Source organism: Larus michahellis, chromosome 4, assembly GCF_964199755.1.
Source record: "Larus michahellis chromosome 4, bLarMic1.1, whole genome shotgun sequence".
Taxonomy (NCBI): Eukaryota; Metazoa; Chordata; class Aves; order Charadriiformes; family Laridae; genus Larus; species Larus michahellis.
This window is the reverse complement of record NC_133899.1, coordinates 22,379,567-22,396,388: the sequence shown is the minus strand read 5'-3', so window position 1 is coordinate 22,396,388 and position 16,822 is coordinate 22,379,567. Positions and strand designations below refer to the sequence as shown.

Here is a 16,822-nt window from a genome sequence, read left to right as displayed (position 1 = left end):
TACCTTTGCAGGAGCTCAGCGGGATGAAAGGCTGCGGCTAAAAGAAGCCAAAACTAAGTCTGTGTTGTTTTTTTTCTTTCTTTCTTTCTTTTAAATCGACTCTCCCGGGGGTGGCACAGCTGGGGTGCCACGATTGCTGCAGAAACCACGTGTTAAGAGACCAGGAACAGCTCAGGGCAGCTTCTGCTTTTGCCTACTTTGATTTATTAGTGTTGTCCCTGCCCAGTATGGTGTTTTACACACTCCGGTGACCCCTTCCCGCTCTTGACGCACCAGCTCGGAGCCATGCAGCTTTGCCTGTGCGAGCGAGATGCGCGGTCCGTGTTCGCAGGCCTTTCCAGCCTGCCCTTCGATGCTATCCACAACCTTTTGCCCACACGTTGTTTTCCATTACATCATTTTTTTTATTACACGCTTTTTCCTAACACCAAGCCCCATCCCTGCCCTGAGTCCTCCTGTAGTTGGGGCGCAGAGCGATGGTTAATCGTGGGCAAATATCTAGGAGCTGGGGGGTTGGGGGGGAGAGCAGAAATTAGCATTTTGAGGGCTTAAAGTCCTTCCTGCTGCTGCTGAGGGAAGGGGTAGGAAGTGGGAAACGCACACGCAGGGCAATGGGTGGGTGCGGGCCAGCCCCGACTCCCTGCTGGGCACAGCCCAGAGCCCCCAGCCCCGTCTGCTGGCCCCGAGGGGGTGCCCCCGCTCTGCTGAGAGCACCCCATGGCACCCTAAGGGCATTCCCCTACCCCCCCGCCCCATAGCAACCGCCCCAGCACAGCTCCCTGTACCCCGGGGAGAGCAGCGTGTCCCCCCCAGCTCTGCCCTCGCTCCCTCTCAACCCTCTTCTCTGGCTCCCCAAAGCCACGCGGAGCCGCGCAGCCGTCCCCAAAACGCACAGGGGACGGTGTTGCGGGGGGGGTGGACAACACACACTTCAACACTAACCACACCGGCCCTCCCGGCCGCGCTACCCTACACAGCAGAACATGCACAGCGGCCGCCCGGGCACGGGGGGGTGGGCCCAGGCTCTGCCCTCTCCAGGCTCCAGCCCCAATAAATATCCAATAAATGGCACCAGTTGCGGCCTCGGGGCACCAGTTTCAGGGCGGGGGTGGTGGTGGGGAATGCCCCTCAGTCAGGCAGCAGCTGCTCCAGCTCTTCCTCGTCCAGGCCATTGGTGGTGACGATGTGGTCCAGCTGCTTCATGTACCGCTCCAGGTCCTGCATGAAGTGGGGGATGCGGGCTTTCTCCAGCACCCCAAATTTCTTCAGCCGATTCACGTCTTCGTAAGAGACCTGATGGGAGGCAGGGAGCAGGGGTCAGCATCCCCCCTGCCGGCCCCATCCAAGGAGCAGGGTGGGGTGGGGGGGGGGTGGTCTGGCCCCCTTGGGTCACCCCCATTGCCCAAACATCCATCCTGCCTGCGGGGGCGGGTGGGGGGAGCACCGGCGGAGCTGCTTGGGGTTTTGCAAGGGGGATTTGCAAGGATTTGGTCATTGTCTGTCCCCGCAGGGACAGGTGACAGCAGGACCGGCGTGGCCGAGGCAGAGGGCCAGCAGAGCTTAACCCGCTGGCTGGGTTAAGCCTCTCCCCAAAGGTCTCCTGCGGAGAAGCACGGATTGTCCCGTCCTTCCTCGCAGTCTTTCCCCCTGCTCCGCCGAAACGGCAAAGAGCTGCCAGGCCAATAGCCAAGGGCTCATTTGCAGGAAAACGTGGGAGCCCACATGAGCTCTGGGGATGGGACAGGGCTCTGGGATCAGCCGTCCATTGTCCTCCCCCCTCACAAGCCGCTACCTTTCCGAGTGCAGCCAGCAGCGGGAAGTCGATGGTCTGCCGATGGCGCAGGATGCGGAGAATCCCATCCAGGTAGACCTGGTCCTTACTGAAACAGCCTGGAAGAGCGGGAGAGGATGGGGAGTGGGAGCCTGGCACCCCACCACCCTCCTGAATGTCTGCCGACCGCAGTCACGGCACCGGACTGGGGTGACACGAGTGTGCCAGGGCTCAGGTGTTGCTTGTGCCATGGCCGGGACCGCTGGGTCTCAAAGGATGAGCGCTGGGGAGCAGCGCCGGGGACTGTGGCGGCAGCTGGGGGCAGTGAGAGCCCCGAACCACTCACGGGGATGCTTTCATAGAATCATAGACTCACAGAATGGACGGGGTTGGAAGGGACCTCTGGAGATCACCCAGTCCCACCCCCTGCCAGAGCAGGGTCACCCACAGCAGGTGGCACAGGAACGCGTCCAGACGGGGCTGGAATGTCCCCAGAGACGGAGACTCCACCACCTCTCTGGGCAGCCTGTGCCAGGGCTCTGCCACCCTCACAGGAAAGAAGTTCCTCCTCGTGTTTAGGTGGAACTTCCTATGGTCAAGTTTGTGCCCGTTACCCCTTGTCCTGTTGCCGGGCATCAACGGATGTTTTTCATGGTAAACCACTGCAAGAACCTAAATGCATCCCCAGAAATGCTCTTTTTTTTTTTTTTTTTTTTTCTTCTCTTTTGGCTGCTGCAAGTCGCTCCCATCAGCCTTTGGGGGGGGGGACCCCATCCATCCCCACCCGACCCTGAGCAGCCGAAGAGCTGATGTTGGAAGATCACCGCCACAAAGACAAGTATAAACCCACAGGAGATGGTGCTGGAGACGGAGAGGGATGCGTGGGTGGGGCCGAGCCACCATTTCAAAGGCTGCCGTGGCAATGGGGTCAGCGATGCTCAACCCACCCCGCGGCGAACCAACCCCAGCAAAACAAAATCAAATCCCTTCCGAAACTCCAAGGCTTTGTAACCCCCTTCCCCGAACGGTACCTGGCTGCGAGGTGTCCGTCTGGCCCCGTTTCGCCCGCACGCAGTACTCCCACCGGACGCCGGCGTCCTGGACGTACTGCTCCAGATCCTGGAAGAGGGCGGAGAAGGAGAGGCGGCTGGCCCGCTCGATGGTGTAGTAGAGCAGGGCCGCCCGCCACAGGAAGGGCTGCTTGCGGAAGAGGACGCTGTGCAGGCTGGCCAAGCCTTCCTCCGTGGGGTTGGCGGGCTTCAGGCTGTACTGCTTGCGGCCCTCGGAGCTGTGCCAGGGCTGCCGGGTGTTGTTCACCCCTCGGATGTAGTGGGTGCCTGGGGAGGGGAACCGGCGCTGTCGGCCGCGGCCTCCAAAAAGCTCAACCCACCGCCCCCCCGACCCCCAACTTCCATCCCCCGAGTCACGAGTTTGGGGTTGAGACCCAGCACCCACGGGTGCCAGCGCCAGTCTGAGCTGGAGATGCCGCCATGGGACAGCTGCTTGCTCCGGCGCCCCGGGGCAAGCACGCAAGTGCACGGGTGCCTGCCCGACACCCCCTTTTCCCCCCACCCAGGTGGCCTCAGCCTCTTCCGCAACCTGCCCGGGAGCCTCCTTGCAGGACCTGGTGGGCATCACCTTGTCCCGTGGGCCCCGTGAACCCCCCCCAGGTGACGGCCAGAGGATGCTCGCAGCATCGCCCCACAACTCTGCCCCGCTGACCTATCTCGTGGCGCAGCATCCCCTCCAGCCAGTGCTGCCGGGCTCCAGCCAGGTTGATGGCCAGCGTTGGCCGGCTGTCCTCCACCATCATCACCGCCTGGGACAGGAGGTCGTCGGTGAGCTGCACCACCACCTGCAGGAGGAGGAGGAGGAGAAGGAGAAGAAGAAGAAGAAGGAGGAGATGCTCAGCGGAGTCTCAGCTCTAAGGAGAGGTTGAGATGGTGGCGGACAGCCAGAAAAAGCCACCGCCGTGTGGCGACCCCCAAAGAAACTCCAGCCGGCAGGAGCAGGCAGGGAGGGCGCTGAGGGGGGTGACGAGAGGAAAGAGAGGGATGAAATAACTTCTTTAACCTTTTTACAGCCAGCATCTTCCCCGCCATGGTCTTTGTCCCCATGGGCTCCGCACAATTTAGTGGTCACAGGCGATGGGGACGCTCCCGCAACCCCACATGCCATGGGCTGTTGCAGTAAATTCAGCCACCAAATCAACCCCACTCCAAAAACCAACAGCACCCACTCTGTTATGGGTCCAACCTCTAGAGCCACCCCCCCTGCCCCGATAAAAACAGCCCGTGAGGAATCCAAGGCTCCAGCTCCATTCTCACGGCCTCTCCTGCAGATTCTCCCTTTCGAGGCTCCAAGACACAAGCAGCGAGGACGGATCCACGCCAGCCCACCCTCGCAGCAGGAACCGGCCAGGAGTCAAGGCAGGGACGGGCGGGAGAACATCCTTAGACAGGAAAAAAAACCCATCTATTTTGGGAAAGCTGGCTCTCGTGAGTGCTGGAGCCAAGGCAGCTGCTCTCGGTTAACGTGAGTTAACGTGCCGGCCAAGCAGCATTTTCTGACCATCCGACTTGAGCCCTGCAGCCGCAGCATGGACGGAGGAGACTCGCGGCTCTCGCATCCGTGGTTCGGCCGCGGCAATGCTCGGCACCTTCAGGCACACACCGATTCTACCTCAAAATCCTTCCTCCCCCCTGCCCCACGTACATATTAACTCTAAGGCCCATCTGTTATTTCACAAGCCGATGCTTTTCAGGATGAAGATACGCACGCGTATCACTACGCGACAATTCTTCCCGCTTATTTAATAAAAAAGGAGAGGAGACGGAAGGGGGTTTGCTTTAACCTGGATTTATTGTTGTGCGAAGCTGCTGATGGAAGCCAGAAGCGCAACTTAACAGAGTCGACCACTGGGCAAAACGAACAGTATCAAAATACTTACAGTGCAAATGCTTCCCTGGATTAAAATACACCAGTGGGAAAGAGAATCCCTCCAACTCCGCGAAAAGACTTGCCGGCTCGTTTCTGACCTGTGCGTGTCTCCTCAAGCTCTATTTTTGCCTCAGGAAGCAAGTCAAGATAAAGAGGGGCTGCCCCTTCGCTGCCCTCTCCCACGTCCAGCCACGGACCTGGGGGACCTGGGCCAAACCGCGGCAGGGGACTGATCCGGACCAGAACTGGTTTTATGCTCTAACCAGGTTTAGATTCCAGCAGGATCATCATGACGTGAGCTCCCGTGGCGGGGGTTGGGGTGGGGGGTGAGGCGCTCCTGGTGGGGAGATGACTTTTGGTGGCAGCTCCTGCCACCAGACCCGTCTGGAGCTGCGACAGGCAGGGAAGGTCACGGCTTCACGGCAAGCAGAGCTAAGGTGGCACAAACGAGCCGGGTTTTGGGGATGATTTTAACCAACTCCCACCCCTTAGGGCAGCTCAGTGCGACGGGAATAGAGCCCAGACATCCGACGTGGCAATCCCAAACGCGACTAGCGGAGGCAGAAATCCTGGGCTTGCGGGAGGGGACGGAGGGAGCCAGGGGCCAGAGTTTAAACCAAAGGAAAGACGAGGAATACATTTCGTCGTGGCAACACTTTTTCTGCTCCCTGGAAGACGCTGCAGCACAGAACTGGTGCCCGGACCCTGTGACAGTCCCTGGTCCCCAGCTCTTTGCTGCCCGACCTGCAGATCTTCCGAAGGAGGAGCAGAGAGGATGGACTGTGTCATCCCAAGCTCCGCTACCGGGATACAGGATGCTGGGCTGGCTGGGAGCGGTCCGCAAGGCCAGGTCCACTTCTTGTCTTGTCGCGCTTCATTGCCCCTGTACAGGGGAAAAAAAATAAACCCCAAGGAGGTTGGAATTCAGGATATTAGATGTACAAACTCAAACTTCTTCCCTAGGATAAACGCTCTCATTCTTACACCTGCTTTTCCTCAGCCTATTAAAAAAAATACCATGCCACCCCCCACCCCCCCCAACTCCTCCTCTCCACTTTTCTCCATTTTCCAGCTGCTCATCCTTGGCCACGTTACGCTGGATTATCCCCCAGTGACCGGGATTTGGCAGCTCCGGGTCCCCCATGCCAGCGGGACCTGCTGCGCTGGGGTCGGCCTGGCGGCGGGATTTGGGGAGGCCGGTGCTCACCTGGCATCTCCCCAAACTGTTCAAGCTTCCCTCGTGCAATTTCAAAAGCTGGCTCCGAAATCAACGCCCAGAGCCCCCGCGCGAGCAGGATATGGTATAAACCCAGGAGTTCAACTGTGCGGAGTGTTCCATGGGGAGATGCTCCCTGCAGCTCATCGCCGGTGACCTCCAGCTCTCCCTTCCCATCCGCACCGGCATCTTAATTCCCACCGCTTAAAGAAAAGCCTTTTATTATAACCGGAATGTCCGTCACCTGCCCATGGCTTTTTCCTCTGCTGGACTGGGAATGCCGTGTCCCGCCTCCTACGCTGCATCTTCCCTGCTGTTACCTGCACCCCAGCATCCCACCGGGGCTGAGCTTCCCTCAAGCAGAGATACACTCAGCAACAGAGTGCTCTGGCTTGAAAAAGAGTCACTTTTTTATATTATTTGGGGTGGGGGGTGGGGGGGGTGTTTCTGCTACAGGCCAAGTCGATGGTCAACAACGTCACCCATCAAAGCTGCCAACGCGCTGCCTCGTGCAGCGCGATGTGAGACCCAAACGAGCCCAGCCAAAGAGCGGAAAGGCCAGCGCTGTCTCCCTCAACCCGAGCAGGAGGCAGACGGTCCGGTCCAAAACCCAATTTTCCCCCTTTTTCTTTTCCTATCCGATACCACCGAGCGCAGGGCGAGCGAAGAGGAAGGCAGCAAAAAGCTGGAAAAGAACCGGCGGCCGAGGATGAGGACGATGCGATGCTCAGCACGGAAATCCAGGCTTGCGGGAGCCGAAACGGAGAACGAAGCGCTCCCTGGGACACGGCACTTGGAGAAAGACCCAAGGGCACAGAAAAATGCAGTTTGCACCAAGGCGGGACGCTGCCGCTGGGGGCTGAGCACAGGGGGAAGGGTGCAGCTGAAGTAACGGGTCTCTTTTGGGGAATCGAGAAAAAAAACTCTGAGCAAAAGCACCCCAGCGCCTTTCGAGGAAGAATTCAAGTCAGAGGGAGCACTTTTGATATATTTTTTTTTTTTTTTCCTGTTCTCACGATGAAGAGAAGGTAAAAGCAATACTCAGCTCAGTTATATGGAGTGGAAACTATTTTTCCCTGTACTGGAAAGGGCATCAAGCGAAGGGTGGGGGGGTGGTTAGGAAGCAGATTCAGGACGAAGAAACACCAGCAAACTGCCCAACCGCAGCACGAGGTTTGCGGCGGTTCACGATCAGGAAGGCAAATTAACGGCGGGGGTTTTGCAGGCAGAAGTCACCCCCCCACCACCACCCCCCGACTCGGGAAGACACGGGGCTGACAGGGCCCAGGGGGAAATTCCCCATCCCTGTCCTAAGGACGGAAAGATCCTGAGACAGAGCTGGGTAGGGGAATGAGGGATGGCAAGGGGCTGATCCAAGGGGTTGGGAAGCGGGATCAGACACTGCTGGGACAGGCTGAGAGCTCCTGCAGCCCCCGGGTACAGTGGCAGGTCACAGTCCCCCCGCCCGAGAGCCGCCCATACGGATGTGCCCAGGGGCCACCACGGTGAGAAGACGAGGGGCAAAACCCCACGACGTCATTCTTCAGCTGTCAGTCGGATGAACTTTTAAGAGGCATTGGCTTGGGGCATTTTCTTTTTGCCCCTTAGTTGCCGCCGCAGTGACATAGTGTTGTTTTTTTCTCATTAAAGAGAAGTGCCAAGCACCACGCCGCGCGGAGCCAGCCGTCTGGGCGCGATGGGAAGGGACCCTCAGTGTCACCGGAGACCCGCACCTTCGCATGCTCCCATTACGCTGCCAGCAGCCCCTCTCCGGGGGGGGCTCATCCACCCACTTATTTTGGACGCCCCCCCAGCTTTGCAGAAGCTGTTACAAACAGGGGCTGCGACTTCAGCCCCCTGGAGCAGCTCTCCAGATGTGTGACCCCCGCCGTGGGGAGCAGCATCCCCAGCGCATCCTCGCAGCCCAGGAAGCTCCCGCTCAGCTTTTGTGGATGGAACAATGGAGAAAGTCACCAGGAACCGAGGGAAGAGTGCCGACGGCCCCTGCGGCACCGTAGCACGGGCTCCCTGGCCCTGCCAGCAGCCTGCCCATCTGCTCGGGCCACCCACGCCAACAAAGGGCTGACACTGAGCAGCTGCAAGGAGGAGAGGCACCACCGATGGGATCCCAGGAGATGCTAGCTAGCATTATCTCACAGAATCACAGAATGGCTGGGGTTGGAAGGAGGTCATTCCGTCCAACCCCCTGCCAGAGCAGGGTCACCCACAGCAGGTGGCACAGGAACGCATCCAGGTGGGTTTGGAATGTCTCCAGAGATGGAGACTCCACCACCTCTCTGGGCAGCCTGTGCCAGGGCTCTGCCACCCTCACAGGAAAGAAGTTCCTCCTCATGTTGAGATGGAACTTCCCATGCTCAAGTTTGTGCCCATTACCCCTTGTCCTGTCCCCGGGCACCACTGAAAAGAGCCTGGCCCCATCCTCCTGACACCCATCCTTTAAGTGTTTATAAGCGTTGATAAGATCCCCCCTCAGTCGTCTTTTTTCCAGACTGAAGAGACCCAAATCCCTCAGTCTTTCTTCATCAGAGAGGTGTTCCAGTCCCCTCAGCATCTTGGTAGCCCTTTGCTGTCCCCTCTCCAGCAGTTCCCTGTCCTTCTTGAACATTCCACAGCCCCAGGGACTGCCATGCACCACTTACCAACGGGGCCAGGGCTTTCTCTGCCGCGAGCTGGGAGCTTGCCGACATCCCTACGGAGACCTCTGAGCTCCAGCAGCGCCACCTCGGCCCTGAGCCAGAAGAAAAAAGCAGAAGAGCTTCAGGATCTGCAGCTCGGACCCCGACAAAGAAGCTTTTGAAGAGGCAAAGTTAATTACAGGGCAAAGACTTACCCAGGAGCATGCTGCCTGTGGTGCCGGAAAGCGGGATCCTGCCTTTGCCGATGGGCGCCAGTGACAAGGGGCAGTTGCCGGCAGCGATGGCCACCAGCCTGTCCCCGCTGCTTGCCCGCAGCTTGCGGGTCAGCCGGCCGGTCTCTGGGCTAACGCAACCCCCCCGCGCTAGAGTTTCTCCTTTTTCTTTTTTTTTCTCTTTTTTTCTTTTTTTTTTTTTTTTTTTTTTTTTTAAGGAAGCCATCGCAGTTCATACGTCACAGGGAAGCAAACGGGGCACAGCAGGTGAAAATGAGGAATCACGACGGACACACGTCTGAAACCGCCCGGTTCCCCCGACGGGGTGTTGTTACGTTAGCAGCGACGCAGAAGTTCCAGCAAATTTTTGTTCCGTACCGGAGCCGGGGAGGGGGGGTGGGGGTGCAAAGTTTGCCAACACCCCTGTATGAAGAGCAGAGGAAAACCTCCCCTCCTTGCCCGCCCCAGAGAAATCCAGCAAAATTTGTAGCGGGTGGGAACGAACAAACCAAAGCTTTAATGGTTTTAAAAAGCGCTTACCAAAAGGTTTGGATAAAAGGGCCCCGGATCTCACACGCCGACGTGCAAACATAATTACCGAGCCCTGCGCTCCCTTGAGCAAAGGGAAAAATTGCACAGGGCTGGAAGGAAGCCAGTGGTATGCCAGTACGCGAGGGGAAAAAATGGCTTTCTGCCCAGCCAGGGCACAGTTCGGGTTCAGATTAACGGAGAAGAGCAAAATAGCTGAATTTAATCAATGAATAAAATAAAAATCGAGAGACAGACCACAACCAAGGTGTCACAAGCGTAGGTCTGTGAGACTGGCCGGCTGCTGGGCTGGCTACTGGGACTGCTTCTGGGTACTAAAAGGCAGCCAAGTTATAGGAAGAGGTTTGCAGGGAGACTTTCTGTCCTAAGCAAAGTCTTGGGAGGACCCAAGGTGCCAAATCCACATCCCAGGGCAAACTGAGGGGGCTGGAGGAGGAACGTCCCCTGGCCAGGTGGGACCTCGGGGAACCGCTCGCTCCCCGCTTTTGCGGGCGTGAAATGCACCGGGTACCACGGAGCAAGGCGATGCTCCGGGGAAACGTTCCTGAATAAACCTGTTTGGAGATGGAGGTGAAAAACCAGAGCTAGGGAATACAGCCCGGCCCAGAGGCAGTAGTGAGGAAGCCCCCCCCGCCACTCCCCGCGCCAGCCAGCTCCGCGGTCAACAGCCGAAGGCAGCCCTGCGAGCTCCAAAAAACCCAAGCCGGGTCCAGAAATCCTTCTCACCACTTGAACCCAGGACGGTGGGAACGTTTTGCCCGCGCCCTGCTGGCAGCAACCGGAAAAAAAAAGCCCCGTAACCAAAGCTGTGGGACATCCCACGCGGGGGGTTCCAGGGGCCCAGAGAAACCGGATTAAGAGATGCTGAACTCCCCCCCCTGCCCCATCCCACATGGCTACCGTCTTCTCTTAACCACATATTTCCCAGCCTTAAAACCCAAGCTTGGGGTTTCAAAGCGCCGTAAGCCAGCACATCCCGCAGGACAGGAGGAAATCTCTCCTCCCAGCTTTCCTTTCGGACACGCAAGCGAAGGCGGCTGTCGGAGGGGTCTGCCACACCACCGCCACCAGCAGGAGAGGGCTTTCCTGGCGGCAGCTGGTGCCTTGCGCACGCAAAAGGCTCCTTGCACGGCCCCACGGCCAAACCCTCCCTCTCTCTATCATGAAAGGGAGATGTAGACTGAAAAAATCCAGGGAAACTGGTGGGGAACCAGCACCCACGTCCTAACGCTGGGGTACAGCGACCGCAGCCAAGCCGGAGACGAAGAGACACCACAGCTCAGGGCAGAAGAGTTTCTTTGCACCCAAAACGCTTCTTAATCTGAGTCCTCTTTTTTTTTTTTATCAGAAAACATAAATATTTTGCAGCTGCATTCTACAAGCGTGAAGGCAGGGACGCGGAATTACCTCTCCCACGCAGCCTTCCTTCTGCATGTACTTTCGGATGACGGACCAGATCTGGCACTTGCTCAGAAGCCTCCCGCCCGTGGCGACTTCGAAGCTCTCGTAGGTCCCGTACTTCTCCAGGACGGCCCGGATGATCCTGATGGCCTGCCGTGGGCAGAAAAGAAACATCAGCGCAAAACACTCCCCCCTGCCCCCCGCTTATAACCACAAAATCCCACGTGCAATAAAACCCTCGCAGAGATAATCCCTGATAAACGGCCTGGACAGCGAGACGCGGTTTTGCAACACCTACGAAAACAAGGCGACCGAGCCAGCTGGAGGTGGCCACCAGGACAGACGGACCCCTAACGCCATCAGCACGACCCCCAGTATGTTCTTTCTGCTTTTCATCACCCTCGCAAGCGTCTCTTGGGGGAACCGGGCAAAGCAGAAGCGAAACAGCATCACCGCAGCACGCTGCCTCCGGGGGTTAAAGCCGCGATTATTTTCATCTTTTCTGCTTTCGGTTCTCCTTTCAAACTCCAGCGCTCGCACAAAAGAGGTTTAGCTTATCCGCTTGCTTTTTCCCCCACCGAGAGTTTCTCGTTGCGGCGCTGGATGGCATCGCCGGCATCGCCCTTTTCCTCCTCTTCGGCCAGGGTCGCAGCACGACCAGCCTCCGGCACACCGACAGCCTTCTAACAAAAGCAGCCCCTTTATCAATGCTAATGTTTATTAGCATTAACATTTATGGAGCCTCTATAAAATATGAGCATTTATTAGCAGGTTTCCTCCCCCCAAAGTGAGTTTGCATTGTAGACATCTTCAAGCAGTGACTTTCTCCAGCCTATTAATAAATGACGATGACTTTGCACCAGTTCTGGAGTTTTTTCCAGCAGTTTTATTGCATCTGTAAACCTGGCTGAGCTGCCGCCGAGCTTCCCAGCCCCGCACCGAGGCGTGTTTTACCTCCTCCTGCTCAGCAAACCCCCTTTGCTCTCCTCCGGGCTCCAGGCAGCGGCTGGAGGAGGTCCCATCCCCACAGGTCACCCAGGATCAGGAGATGGGTGCCCACCACTGGTCCCAGTGCTCAAAGCACCCAACAGCCTGCCGAGGAGCCCTGCGGGCGAGCGGCCTCCCCGGCCCCAGCAGAAGCACCTGATTTTTCCGTCCCTGAAGAGTTTTCTCCGCACAGCTGGTTTTTTATTCTCGAGCCACTTATTGTGTCTTTCCAAGAGAAGTCGTGCGGGGGTTTTTTTGGTGTTGTTGCTTTTTTGGGGTGTTTTTTTTTTGTTTGTTTTGTTTTGTTCTTGGGGTTTTTTTCACGATGATAATTTTTGCGGCGTCGCGAGGAACCTCCTGCTGACAGCGGCAGAAAAAGGAGCATTTCTTCCTCCCACCTCTCCTCCGCCGCTTGCGCTCTCCTCCCAGGGGACCCACAGCTCCGAGCCAAGACAAACCCAGCGCAGCTGGTGCCCAGGAGGAAGAACGACCAAAGAGCTTCGCTCCCCCCGCCGACCTCCAGCGCTCATCCCGGCGAGCAAAATTCCTAAAATACCAAGTTTAGTTTCCTGAGAGGCTGCCGAACATCCCCAGGCAGCCTGAAACCACGCACCCGCCAGACGCCGAGGGATAACGAATCCCCCAGCCCCAGCTCCCTGCGGATGCTCCTGGCCTTCCCGTGACAAACTGGGGAGGCGATCAGTGCGATGAGCCTCCACGGGGCTGGAAGAATCCTTCTGGTTTATTTCATTTTTCTATTAAAAAAATAAAATAACCCCCCCCAACCCCCCCTCCCCAACCCTGGCCCGTTAAGAGCAGCTGGTGGAGCCGCAAGCTGGAAGTGGGGCGCTGGGCCTGGTTTGGCTCCTCTTCTCCAAGGATGCCGGCGGAGCAAAACGTCTCATTTATTTAAGCTCCGCGATAAACGCCGGTTTTCAAAAAGCAAGTTTATAGCCGACAGTTAGCTGGCAAGGAAAAAAAAGTTTCCCAAGACAAAAGAGAGTGGAAGGAGGTTACTGCAGGGCACGAGCAAAGGAATGGTGACACGAGCACCGTCACCGGAGAACTTGGAGAAACGCTGGTAGAAACACTCAGCACTGAGTATCTCTGGCGAAAGGTTTCGGGATCCAGGGCGAGGCCATTCCCGCCGGTTACGAGCGCTTAATTTCATTCAGGCAAAGTGATGCGCGGAGGCAAATAACCTCAATTATTCATCTTTTACTACGTCGCAAGCCAACTGTCCCGAAGGAGAAAGCGGGGGGCGGGGGTTGAACAGCTCTGAACAGCTCATTTTACCGCTTTACTCAGAGAATGAAACGCATTTAAATGCAGGCAGAAAACACTGAAAAGCCATTGAGGTCTCCAGAGGAGTCAGATCGTCTCCCCTGCAACCGCAGCGCTGGCACCCGTTTATCTGGGGCAGAGTTTCTCCGGGCACTGGAAATGACGAACTGCTTAGAAAAGCTGTTTACAGAGCGAGCCTGAATCCCATGGACCATAAATCAGCCAGAGGTAAATGCAAGAATAAGTAAACAGTCAAAAACCCAATAAATAAACGGGTGAAGAAGTCACTACTTGAGACGCCAGAGGTCAGCTCCCAACTCGGAGGTGCACGGAGACGCCCGAATTTAAGATAGGAGCTTTCCATCCTTGGATGAGGCTAAAAAGGGTCCGTGTGGCAGAAAGGATGCTCTGGCCAGAGGCGGGATCACAGAATCACAGAATGGTGGGGGCTGGAAGGGACCTCTGGAGATCATCCCGTCCAACCCCCTGCCAGAGCAGGGTCACCCACAGCAGGTGGCACAGGAACACGTCCAGGCGGGGTTGGAATGTCTCCAGAGACGGAGACTCCACCACCTCTCTGGGCAGCCTGTGCCAGGGCTCTGCCACCCTCACAGGAAAGAAGTTCCTCCTCGTGTTGAGATGGAACTTCCTATGCTCAAGCTTGTGCCCGTTACCCCTTGTCCTGTCCCTGGGCACCACTGAGAAGAGCCTGGCCCCATCCTCCTGACACCCACCCTTTAAGTGTTTATAAGCATTGATAAGATCCCCCCTCAGTCGTCTTTTTTCCAGACTGAAAAGACCCAAATCCCTCAGCCTTTCTTCATCAGAGAGATGTTCCAGTCCCCTCAGCATCTTGGTAGCCCTTTGCTGTCCGCTCTCCAGCAGTTCCCTGTCCTTCTTGAGCCGGGAATGCTCAGCCCGAGGAGCAAACTGGTTTTGGGGCATCACCAGGCACCTGGCTCCGAACCCGAAGCAAAGGGCTGGAACAGCTCTGCGGAGCACCGGGAGAGCTCCTGCCATTCCCTCCAGCTCCAATGGCTGGGCGGTGATCGCTCACCTCCATCCAAGCATCATTATTCTCCGGGGCAGAGTCAGGAATATTTCAGCAGCGTATGAGCAATGGAAGAAGTTAAGCAAAATAATAGCAACTGCCTAAAGCGGAGTCTACAACAACTATTATCATTCCTAACCACGTTTGGTGACGTGTTATGGATGCTGCCACACAAGATGACCATTAGGCCTTCCAGAAAACAAACCAGACCTAACCACCAGGGCATTCAGGCCAAGGACCGTGTCCCACGAGGTCACCCATGTGCTCCAGCGCCTTGTCTGCTATTCCTACGGCACCAAGGGCAAAATGTAATAGCAAGGGTGGACCAGATGATCCCTGAGGTCCTTTCACAGAATCACAGAATGGAAGGGGTTGGAAGGGACCTCTGGAGATCATCCCGTCCAATCCCCTGCCAGAGCAGGGTCACCCACAGCAGGTGGCACAGGAACGCGTCCAGGCGGGGTTGGAACGTCTCCAGAGACGGAGAGTCCACCACCTCTCTGGGCAGCCTGTGCCAGGGCTCTGCCACCCTCAAAGCAAAGAGGTTCCTCCTCATGTTGAGATGGAACTTCCCATGCTCAGGTTTGTGCCCGTTGCCCCTTGTCCTGTCCCCAGGCACCACTGAGAAGAGTCTGGCCCCATCCTCTTGCCCCCAGCCCTTTAGATATTGATGAGCACTGATGAGATCCCCTCTCAGTCTGCTCTTCTCCAGGCTGAACAGCCCCAGGGCTCTCAGCCTCTCCTCAGCAAAGAGGTCCTCCAGGCCCCTGAGCATCTTCCAACCCAGTATCTACACAGGGGTCCTTGATGGAGCCCCAGCTCCTAACCACCACCGTGCAGCCGTAAGCAAGAACCAGTTTGATGCTGGTAGCATCACCCAGCACCAGCATGACCGTCAACTACGGAGCACGTACTATTCCCACAGGCGGAGCAGGTAACTAAAGAAGCTTGAAAATCACCTAGTTCCAAGCCCCCTGCCCTGGGCAGGGACACTTCCCACCAGACCATGTTGCTCTAAGCCCCATCCAGCCTGGCCTTGAACACCTCCAGGGGTGGGGCAGCCACAGCTTCTCTGGGCAACCAGAAGCCGGAAGGAGAGCAGGTCACTCGGTTTCACATGGACCATGGACCAGCTCCTGACTGGCGTGACCATGGAGTGGTCCCGACATGATACCTCCCGGTGGCACCTGGCGAGAACACCCACACCTTTGCACCGGGCGGGAGGAAGTTCCTCCTCCTCCACGGAACATCCCTCCCTGGTGCATCCCTCCTCGGAATATCCCTGCCCCGGAGCATCCCTTCCTGAAGCATCCCTCCCCCGGAGCATCCCTTCCCGGAGAATCCCTGCTCCGGAGCATCCCTCCCGGGAGCATACCTCTCCGGAGCATCCCTTCTCGGAGCATCCCTGCCCCGGAGCATCCCTCCCGGAACCCCCGCGATGCTCATCCCCCGCCGAGCCGGCAGCAGTACCGGCAGCGAACCGGGGGTCACCGACAGCGATGCTCGCCCCCCCGCCCCGCCCCGACCTCCCGAGGGCCCCGCCTCACCTGCCCCACGAAGCGATCGGAGGCGGCTCCGTACTTATCCAGCACGGCGGCGGGCACCGGCTCGGCGTACTCGAACTGGGGGTCGTAGGCGAAGCTGGCGCGGAAGAACCGCTCCCGTTCCGCCTCCACGTTGCGGGGCCGCAGGGCCACCAGCAGGCAGGGGCTCCGCCGCTCCTCCCCGCCGCCCCCGCCGCTCCCCCGCCCCCGGGCGATGTGGGGCAGGGAGGCGGCGGAGCGCATCCCCCCCCCGACACCGCGGCCCCCGGCGCTTTCGCTCCGCCGCATCCCGGTGCCGGTTTCCGACAGGCGACGGGTTCCCCGCGGGCAACGGGGCGGGGGTCCCGGTGCCGGTGGGCAAGGGCAGGAGCAGAGCGGCGGGCCATGGCGGTGGGGCAGGCGCGGGGCGGCGCCGGCCCCCAGCCCGCCGCCCGCCGCCGCCCCCGGGTCCAGCACCATGGCCTCCAGCGCGGCGGCGGCGGCGGCGGCGGCGGCGGCACGTGGGCTGCGCCGCCCCGCCCCCCCGGCGCCGACACCCGCCAATCGGCGCCGCACCCGGCGCGCCCGCAGCCAATGGGAGGGCAGCGTGGCGGGAGAGCCCCGCCCCCGAGCGGAGGCTGCGCTGCCCGCCCAGTGGAGAGGCGCCAGGCGGGCCGGCACCGGGCGGTGCGGGGGGACCGGCCTCCCCGCCTGCCCCCGCCGCCGCCGCAGGCCCGGCTGTGTCACCGGCCCCGGCTGGGTCACCAGTCCCAGGGGCGTCGCCACCCCAGTTGCATCTCCAACCCCATTGGAATCAGCAGCCCCGGCGTTGCCATCCCCAGTTGAGTTGCTGTCCCCATCTGTGTCACTGACCCTGGTTGTGTCACCAGTCCCAGTTGTGTCACCAACCCCATGTGCATCACCGGCCCCGGCTGCATCCCCAGCCCTGGTTGTGTCACCAACCCCATTTGTATCCCCAGTTCCCGGCCGCACCGTCAGCCCCAGTTGCATTTCCAGTCCCAGTTGCATGGCTGCCCAGTTGCACCACCAACTCCATTTACATCACCACCCCTGGTTGTATTGCTGCCCTGGTTGTGCCGCCATCCCCAGCTGCATCGCCATCCCTGGCTGTGTCACCAACCCTGGTTGCGTTGCCAGTCCCAGTCGCGTCATCAAACTCATTTGCATCACCAAGCCCAGTAGCGTTGTCATCCCAGTCAAGTCACCAGCT

The 16,822-nt window shown here is 58.7% G+C and overlaps 1 protein-coding gene across 1 annotated transcript; it reads right to left on the bottom strand.

The window, feature by feature from the left end:
* Positions 1-191: 191 nt before the first annotated feature.
* On the bottom strand, positions 192-16,103 carry MATCAP1 (microtubule associated tyrosine carboxypeptidase 1). The gene is made up of 6 exons (XM_074583389.1): positions 15,616-16,103; positions 10,753-10,896; positions 3,494-3,626; positions 2,803-3,108; positions 1,793-1,890; positions 192-1,293 (listed from the first exon to the last, which is right to left on the bottom strand). The coding sequence occupies exons 1-6, from the start codon at positions 16,069-16,071 to the stop codon at positions 1,129-1,131; spliced, it is 1,302 nt and encodes a 433-aa protein (XP_074439490.1). The 5' UTR covers positions 16,072-16,103; the 3' UTR covers positions 192-1,128.
* Positions 16,104-16,822: the final 719 nt, after the last annotated feature.

Excerpts from the sequence above, each read along its gene's own strand:
- MATCAP1 (XM_074583389.1), bottom strand. The coding sequence starts at position 16,071 with ATGGTGCTGGACCCGGGGGCGGCGGCGGGCGGCGGGCTGGGGGCCGGC. Across the intron at positions 3,109-3,493 it reads GATGCTGCGCCACGAGATAG|GCACCCACTACATCCGAGGG; the intron begins GTCAGCGGGGCA and ends TCCCCTCCCCAG. Across the intron at positions 1,891-2,802 it reads GACGGACACCTCGCAGCCAG|GCTGTTTCAGTAAGGACCAG; the intron begins GTACCGTTCGGG and ends CCGCTCTTCCAG.